Source organism: Pteropus vampyrus, unplaced genomic scaffold, assembly GCF_000151845.1.
Source record: "Pteropus vampyrus isolate Shadow unplaced genomic scaffold, Pvam_2.0 Scaffold36, whole genome shotgun sequence".
Lineage (NCBI taxonomy): Eukaryota > Metazoa > Chordata > Mammalia > Chiroptera > Pteropodidae > Pteropus > Pteropus vampyrus.
This window is the reverse complement of record NW_011888817.1, coordinates 4476048-4485702: the sequence shown is the minus strand read 5'-3', so window position 1 is coordinate 4485702 and position 9655 is coordinate 4476048. Positions and strand designations below refer to the sequence as shown.

The 9655-nt window shown below is 41.6% G+C and overlaps 1 protein-coding gene across 1 annotated transcript in view; it reads right to left on the bottom strand.

Moving 5' to 3' along the window:
- Positions 1-1417: 1417 nt before the first annotated feature.
- The window catches only part of MACO1 (macoilin 1), a 51929-nt gene continuing 43691 nt past the window's right edge, over positions 1418-9655 (bottom strand). The window contains exons 9-11 of the mRNA XM_011358039.2: positions 7396-7402; positions 7123-7297; positions 1418-2591 (exon numbers count right to left, since the gene is read on the bottom strand). Coding sequence (XP_011356341.1) covers positions 2389-2591; positions 7123-7297; positions 7396-7402 — 385 coding nt within the window. The 3' untranslated portion in view covers positions 1418-2388. The remainder of the gene's footprint in view (positions 2592-7122; positions 7298-7395; positions 7403-9655) is intronic.

Sequence of the window (9655 nt, the reverse complement as noted above, 5' to 3'; positions counted from 1 at the left end):
CTCAGGAAGGGTATCCAGCAAGAGGAACACAGAGGGTGATGTGCCAAGAGCAGAATTTTCAAAACCTGGAGCTGAGATCGGTTGTAACAACAGCCAAGAGAGACACATAGCTTCTCGGAAGATGAAAACAGCAAAGTCTCTAGAAACAAGGGAGGACTTAGAAGTGGTCCTTGAAGGTCAGCTCAGAATCTATAATAGACAGGAAATAGGATAGGGTATTGGTCACAAAGTGGTCCAACAAGATTTTGGAAAATGGGAAGGAAATTTGTTCTCAAGATTTTCCCACCAAGTACCTTCCCACCCCACCACTAAATTGATTTTTTAGGAAAGGAAGGTCGTACCAGAAGACAAGTCAGCCTTGGTTCTGATCAGATGCCAGAAAGAACGAGGGAGGGGAGGTGAAGGAGGGAGGGAGGAAGGGAGGAAGGGGAAATGAAGGAGGGAAAGAGAATGATAATGGAAATGTCTTTAGAACTGAAACCAGCTTGAGGCCCTGGCTGAATTCAACCCAAATTCTGTGTCTGCTCCCTGCCTGCCGCAGAGGACACTGCCACCTGACAGCGAGCTCAGATGAGGGAACAAGAGCAACAGTCTACCTCGTTGTGCCCTCTTGAAAAGTTAAAAAGGCAGAAAACTAGTTTTATCTGTAAGAAAATGTTTATTCTTTTGAACCCCACAGGAAAAAAAAGAATGCAGCCAAGACCAAGTATTTAACGAAAATAGTGTCCCAAAAGGCAGCAAAATGGGGGAAACCTCGACACAAAGTCAGTGACAATTTTCCATGTTTTGCACAAAGATGAAAAAAAATCTGTGACAATTCTGAGTAACACTTTCATGGTGACAATTACACAAGATGACTCAAAAATGCAAAATGGCAGCAACATGCACACCTGGCTAAAGCTAGAAGTTTTTTTTTATCCCAAAATAAGATCTGTGATTAAAAGGATGAGTGTTTTTAATACTTCTATTTTGCTGACTTGCTTGTCCTACTTAATTTGCTTTAAATGAGACATACATGCCAATTAACAGGAAATTTTAGAAGAACTATGTCCTTCCAGAATCCATGGCAAGGAAGCAAAACCAATCTATTTGGTTTCTTAATTTTCCTAGTTTCCGAATACAATTTTGCTTTGCCCCTCCCTCTCCCAGCCCCTCCCCCCACCCCACCCTGATTCTTAAAACACTTCCAAAAGTTGCCAGTGCAAACCCTTTTCTACCAATGTATAATATACACTTGAAACCGAAATCTTTGTGCAGAGTTTTGAGTTTAAAACTCTTAGGAAAAAAAAAAAACAAAATCCTCCTTGGCACAAGAGCTGAGGAATAGTCGAGTTTCTTTTAAATCCTCAAACACAAGATGATAAAGAGTGGAAAGCACAGTTAAATGAAATGAAATGAAAACGAAACGAAAACAAAAAAAACCAGAACTCCAGCTTTTATTCGCTCATTGCAGCCTCTCGTACACAAACCCCACCCAGCTCCCCTCCCCAAGGTGCTGGCCTTGAGACAAGTCCAGAACACTGTGGCATTTTCTATGAAAGAAAACAGAAGATGGAGCCGTGGTGGCAACGAACAGCCCAACTACCCACCAGTTTTACAGCAGGATCCGCGGTGAGCTTGACACAGAAAGACAGATGATGACAAAGGGGGAAAATAGGTTAAAATCATCAAGTTTCCTCTTGAAACGTCTTTTCCCAAGGCACTGTGAACAAGACTGCTGCTAGCAATTTTTTAGGACTAAACATACCGATGGGAATATAAGCATTTGAACAGAACCCCTGTGGCAGTCTCACAGCTAGTCTCATCCCCTGAGTCTCTCCCCTCTTTGAATTTGTGTGGTCCGTAGAGGGGTCATCAATTTTTGTTTTCTGCCATATCAATAATCATCTTCTTTAATACAGCTATACAATCGAAGCTGTGTTAGGTTACGTAACCCTTTCGCTCTAAAAACTAAAAATTTTCATTATCATCCCATGTGAATCCAATTGCAGGTTTTGCTTATTTGAGAACAAAACAAAAATGAAGGGTTGAGAAGCAAAATCCCTGTTTGTTTGTTTGTTTGTTTGTTTGTTTCTTCAAGAGGAAACTGTAAGAATACATAAAAGGCAAAACTGGCTACTTGAAATCCAAGAATGGTTTTAATGTATTGGCCGAGAAAAAATAAACTGCAAAGTTCTGTGAGGTCTTCTAAAAATTTACAAGAAAAACTGATGGGCAGTTCTAATCAGACTCGGATGTTATCTTTCCCCCCCTTTTTTAAAAACAACAACATATACAGTCCCACAAAATACAATATAAACTTTTTTTTTTTTTATCTTGACTGCCAGAGACGTTCCCTTGCAATGCCTGCTGGTAACCGAACTGTTGGGCAAAACACACAGCTGGTCTTCACTTCTTCAGGGGCTGGTAAACAGAGGCGTTGGGATCGAGTCCAGAGGGGCTGGTCTCCACAAATTTGGAAGAGTAGTGGGGGGAAACGGGGCTCAGGGAGCTGGTGGCGGCACTGTACGTGATGCTGGGCATGACGGCCATGACTTCAGCTATCTTCTGTTTTAGGTCCTTGATTTCCTGGTCTTTCTGAAGAATTTGTCCTGGAAGATCAAAGACCCACCATTAATGAGAAGGGAAGGGTTAACTCAACATAGTGGCCTCCTGGGCCAATCCCAAGCGGACTTGACTCCAGATTTGATGGTTTATAAGGGTAGGCAAACTTTTCCTGTAAAGGGCCAAAGAGTAAACACCTAGGCATCTGAGCCACATACTTTGTCATCGTTTTTTTAAACCATGGAAGAACGTAAAAACCATTCTTAGCCCATTTGTGGTATAATAGGCAGTGGGCCAGATCTGGCCTGTGGGCCATGGTTTACAGGTAAAAAAGGATTCTGTTTATGTAGGTGTGACTAGGAAAAGAGGTCAGTTTCCAGGAGCTACGTTTTGAGCATGGCAGTTACCTATGGCAACCTGAGAGGGTGCTGGTGTTGAATTATGGCTCTCCCTCTTGAGCTGGAATATTTTTCTCGGAGGATGGACCATCTCTGAGTGTCAGATCAAGAAACATAGAACAACTGAAGCCTCAGAATCAGTCGCAACAATAGGTTCTGCCTTGAGTTCTCTTATGGAAAATAAACAGAGCTCTGTGGCTGCTGCACTGGGGGCTCTCACGGGACTGAGATCGCTGGCCCTGCCTCTGGGCACAGTGCCCTCAGACCAAGACTGTGCTTGGTTTCTCCATCCAACCAGCTCCTGCCTGCCTCAGGCCTGCTTCCACGCCGCATCTCTCCTGCTCTGCCGCATCTCTCCTGCTCTGTGTTGTTAACTCTCTGAGGTTTCTGTTTCCACTACTTCACAAAGCTTTCCCCATCCCGATATAAATCAGACCTTACCCCTCCAGCTCCTAGATTCTCAACACACCCTAAACTTTCCTGTCACTTTACTTTTTGTAATAATGATAATAATTACAGTAGCTAACACGCAGATGCCAGGCACTGTCCTAGGTACTTCCACATACGAACTTATTTACGTATCAAACAACTCTATGAGGTAGAAATTACCATCATCATCATCCATTTTACAGATAAGGAAACTGAGTGATACAGAGCGGCTGAGTGACAGAGCCAGGATTCAAATCTCTGCTATCTGGCTTCAGAGTCTGCACTCCTACCTACCTTCCGCACTCTTCTGTCTCTTGTACCCGTTTGGGTGATGACTTGTGTCCATCATCTTCACTGGACCATGAGCTCCATGAGGGCAGAGACTGTACTTACTTTTTTTTTCATTGCTACATCCCTAGTGCCCAGCCTCGTAGAAAGCTGAGGCTCTGCGAGTTATGTATCTTACCCAAAGTCATTCAGTTCTTAAGAGGCAGAGCAAGATTTTAACCCAGGACCACTTTGTTCCAAAGCTCACGCAATTTCCAGCATGCTTTGAAGCTCCCTGGTCTACTAGGGGAAGAACACTGAGGAGTAGCCCTTCAGAAACTTAAAGGCTTAAAAAAGAGGCTGCATTTGAGTTGCACTCACTCTGAGTCCTACAGAATATGGTAACATATTTAAAATGTAACAGAGCATGGTGGCATATTCTTAAGAAGGATGTAGTAGAGATGAAAGTCATTTTGAAAGCAGGATGAATCTAATGATATAGAAAGTAGGAAGGAGAAAAGCAACAGGGGTTTGATTTCAATTACGAAGTTGGGTTCTTATTAAATATTCTGAGCATGGCAGTGGAGGGAAATAGTGGGGAAGGCCAACAGCAAAGGGCAGTAGAAAGGACCCGCTCCTTCCGACTTCCTTCTTGTAAGCATCGAAATCCTTCTCTTTGAACAAAAGCCTCAGAAGAATAAAATACATAATGGCATCTGATATATGAGCCACTGGATCTTTCTTCCATGCAGATTTAAGTTTGATTTCTTTAATCAGTAATACGCAAATATTCCCAGAGCTTTGGCAAAGACAGCTCTCTGTTTCTTTGCTGCTTTACAAGGATTCCTGGAATGACAACCCCAGCTCCCTTCCACCACTGTGAGACCAGGTGCTGCTTCACTGCAGGGGTGGGGGGATCTCTTCCAAGTTTGCAAGTCCAAGTAAATGAGATGTGGCAGGAGGGAGGGGCGGTCACTTCTCAGGGAGCTGAGCGGAGCAGGCAAAAAAAAAACCAAAACGTGTATGATCAGGAGTTCAGCTTTAAAAGCAGGATTCTAGGAACCTTTTTTTAAAAAATACCTTTCCCTGAGTCCACAGATAAGCCTGATTCTCAACTCCCTTCTCTTCTTGCTCTACCATCTGGGCCCCTCCTGTGGCTCCTCTAATTTCTCATAACCTCTGTATCCCACCCCTCAACCTGGGAGTTCTGGTCCTCTCCCTGGGGTTTAGCTCCCAAACTCCCCACGACCGATGAAGATCTTTCACCTGGATGTCCAGGAAGCAACTCCAGATGAAAACATCCCAAACCAAACTCGCTATCTCTTATTCCTCACACCTGTCTTGCTCCATCTTCCTCCCTGACACTTACCGCCTCTTAGACGGAAGACGGCCATAGCTTCCGAACTGGCTTCTGCCTCCACTTGATCTTTCAAATCTACCTTTCACACGCTGCTACTGGAAAGAGAGTTCCAACAGAACAGCCAGAACCCGTCATCCCTTCCTCCTGAAAATCTAGGGGATATATTCTCTAGTGTGGCTGCATTCACGGTCCTCTTAATCTCCCTCTCTCTTCCACATCCCCCAGCTTCAGGCCACTGGACTGCTCACCTGGACATTCCCATCACTTTCTTTCCTTCTTCCACTTACACTATTCCCTCAGGTAATAGTGATCTTCCTTGCCGTTCTCTGCTCTCAGAAGTCATCCTTCAAAGCCCATTCAATGGCCCCTCCCTCATAAAGCCACCCTGATCTCTTCTCTGGCCTTGCAAGCCCTCTGCCTCTACCTAACGGCAACAGGCCTTGCTGCTGGGCTTGTCCTCACACAGGGTCCACAGGACCCAAACTATCTTCATAACGACACTAAGGCATTATTTGCTTTCTTCACACTCATTCCCTCATGGGTGTAAGTAGAATCTTCCAGAAACAATATGGCAAGTGAAATTACAACAGATTGAATGTAGAAAGAAATGAAAATTGAACTATCTTTTATTAAGCCAAAAACTAAAGAGATTTGCTAAATATAAAACAATGCCACTTAACTAATTTTTTTTTTGTTTTGGAACATATTGCTATTTTTCATAAAAATATTGCTATTTTTCATAAAAATATGTTAACAAGTCATACATTCATGTTATTTTAAAATGAATTAATAAATGTTTTTAAGTTTTCTAACAGATAAATACTGATAGATCTGATCCAGTTAAAAAAACTTCCTTGGTGTACTCAATAATTTTAAGAGTACACCCGCTGGACTAAGTCTTCTTCACCGTCTCCCCTTTAGCTTCTAGTACAATGCGTCACACAGAGTAAGTGTGAACACCCTGTAAGTACTTGTCGAAATATTCTTTTCTTTCTAAGTGAACTGAACTTTTTTTCAGGAATCTATTGGTAGCTAATCAAATTCTTGGCCAAAATCCAAACTTCTTTTCATCAGGTCATGTCCTGTCTCTGTTCGGAAGCTTTCCAAAGCATCCTATGTTACTCAGAGTAAAGTCCAAAGTCCATTCCATGGGCTACAAAGTCTGGCAGAATGTGGCTCCTGCTTCCTCTGAGGCTGACAACTCTCACTCCATCACTTAGGTTGCAGCCCCAGTGGCCACCACGCACGCTCCCTCCACCTGAAGTGCTAACCCACCCCCAGATTTACATGACTCTCTCATTCTCTTCCTTTCGGTCTCTGCTTAAAGGCCATCTACTCTAAAGATGTTCCACGTCCACCATGTCAAACTAGCAGCACCTCACACACAACCTGCCTTAACACTGCTTTATTTTCTTCACTGTAGCATTATTTTCAACATCTGTTTGCTTGTTGTCTATCCCCTCAGGGATTCTCACAGTGCCTGCCACATAGTAGTTCTCAAGAAATATGTGCTGAGTGAACAGCCAGCTCTCCCGACTCTCCTCCCATGACTCCGTCATTTGTAACCTCCGCTCCTGCCAAGCAGAGCCAGCTGCAGCTCTGAACCCATCAGGCCCTGCTAGCTTCCCTGGCCTTGCTCAAGCTGTTTCTTCTGTTTAGATGCCTCTCCACCCCTCACCCCTGCTACGCTGCTTCCTCACTGGGCTAACCCCTTCTCATTATTCAAGACTCAGCTCAGACATCAGCTCCCCTGAGAAACAGCCCTCTCACTCCCCAGATTGCCTCAGTCCCTGCCTCTGTCTATGCTTCCACAGACCCTGGACATACTGCTGCACTGGCACCTTTGGGTGACTGCATTTTTCTATTTCTTTAATAATACTGTGAACTCCTTGAGCACAGCAGCTCATACTCTTCTCTGTATGCCCTGCCCTTGAATGGTTCTCACCTCAAAATATGTCTGCATAATGAACTGATGTGATGATTCCTCAGCGTCCACAATGGGCACTCATCAAACCAATTGAGAAAAAAACTAAAATGCCTTTGGTTCTGAGCTCTGAGGGAACGCTGCTCTCTGATTCCCTGTGCATTCTTAGCCATACCACCTCACACTCGCTGTTCTCCTACCTTGGGCAATCTCGAGCTGTCGCTTTGCGTCCCCCAGTGCAGAGAACAGGTCCAGCTTGATTCTCGTTTCTGCGCTCAGGCTGTTCTCCAGGTGCTGCGTTTTATCTTGCATGGCTGAGAGGGCTGACATTAACACCTCGGTGTCCTTCTCATTTTCCTTATACTTCCGAAGCTCCTATCAATATCATCAAAGCAGCAATGTTACAAGATAGTTTTGGCATCGATGTCTACAAATTAGTCTGAAACCACAAATAAAATCTCACTATGATTGACCTTGCTCCTACAACATAGAATGCTGGTATTTCATGGGTTTAGACCTTACCACTTGGAGTGCAAATGTATTTATATGGTGATTCGCATCTAAAAACATTTTAGTAGATAAATTTGACTGTGTTGGGATATTTCTAGATAACAGTGGACTCTGTCTCCAAATAAAACACTTCTTACACGCCTAATTCAGAACCACTTAGCTAAGGTACACATGGCCCAAGAACTTTTGCCTTGCTGCCAGTTGCGAATGTTACTGTAATGCTGTAGCCAAATATGCCAAAACTCTACTCTCAACCTGCAATAAAAATTGTAAAAATGTTAATTATTTTGACAGGGCATACTGCAGAATAAACCCACTTAAAACGCCTGGTAATGTAGCCCCCCAAAATATACACATAGATATTTTAATTTCCTCATTTTAAGATGGAAATCCAAACTTATTACACAGAATTAAAATATATATTAAAATTCAAAGAAGACAAAGACTTGAAAACCCATATCCAAAAAGATATTTGCACACCGATGTTCAAAGCAGCATTATTCACAGGGGCCAGGACATGGAAGCAACCGAAGTGTCCTACGTGATTGGCTAAAGAAGCTGTGGTACATATATACGATGGAATATTACTCAGCCATAAGAAGAGATGAAATACTGCCACTTGCGACAACATGGACGGACCTTGAGATAATCATGCTAAGTGAAATAAGCCAGACAGAAAAAGTTGAAAATCACATGGTATCACTTATATGTGGGATATAAACCTAAAAGCAACAAATGAATAGGACGAACAAACGGAGACTCATGGACATGGACAACAGACTAGTGGTTACCAGAGAGAAGGGGCGAGGGGGTAGGTAGACGGTTAAAGGGGGTCAAATATAGGAGAGTAGAAGGAGGGTGAAGTGGGTAAAGGGGATCAAATATATGGTAGCTGAAGGAAAATGGACTTTGGGTGATAAACACACAATAGAATATATAGATGTCAAATTATAATGTACACCTGAAAATTACATAATTGTATTAACCAATGTTACCCCAATAAACATAATAAAAATTAAAAAGAAACATCAAAATAAATAAATAAAATTCAAAGAAGAAAATTAAAATTACCCCAATCCCAACACTGTAAAAAATTTGATATATTTTCTTTTAGTCTTTTAAGCATATGTGTATCTTTTAACATAACTGAATTCATAGTATATGCACAGTTTTATACAGTTTAAAAAAAACTTATATAGTCTTAATTGTTCTTTGAAAATGTAGTTTTTAATGGCTGTATAATATCCCCACATGTATATGTACCAGTTTATTAAACAAATAATCTTTTGTTAAGATTGTTTCCATGTTTTTTGCATTTGTATACCACTATGATGAACATCTTTGTATATTTATCATTGGTGAGACTTTAAAATATTTACTTTAGGCTGGAGTCCTAAGAAGGTAAATACTTAAAAAGTACATGACCTTTTCTAGAAAGTTACACTTCTACCAGCAATGTATGAGGCCTATTTCATTACAGGCTCACCAATACTGACATTACCATTTAAAAATTCTTTGCTAATTTCATAGGAAATAAAGGACATCTAATTTTAATCTGTGTTTTTGGTGACTGACAAGGATAGATTCTTATCAGCCATTTTTATTTTGTCTGTGAATTATCTGTTCATATCCTTTGCCTATCTTTCTGTATATTTGAGCTTTTCTTAGCAATTTTTACAAGCTATTTACATACTGAGTATTAATTCCTTTTTTATAATATTTGTTGCAATATCTGTACCCTCCCCAATTGATTTTTTTTCGCTTTCTGATTTCTTCCATTATTTTTGTTTAGAAAGCCTTCCTTTAATTCAAGGTCAAATAACTTCCATATTTTCACCCAGTTTGTAACAAAATGCTTCTTTTTTCTTCTGCATTCTCATTTTGATCTGGAATTTCTTTTTCTGTGGTATGAGATAACCTTCTAATTTTACTCTTTTTTTCCAGTTATCTGTTCCAAAGCCTTTTACTGACTAATCTCCACCGTTCTCATCCACTTCTGATGCCGCCTTTACTGCACACTTGAGGCTTTGTCTCTAGGTCATCTATTCCACTCCACTGATCTGCCAGGAATTTCTTACCAGTTCCACATGATTCAAATGACTGTGACTTTATAATACTTGACATTAGTTTTAAATGTCCCTTTGAAGAGCCAATGCCAAATACTTGGTTAAGGTACATATGGCCCAAAAAACTACTTCCACACACTGGCAGCTTTCCTCACCA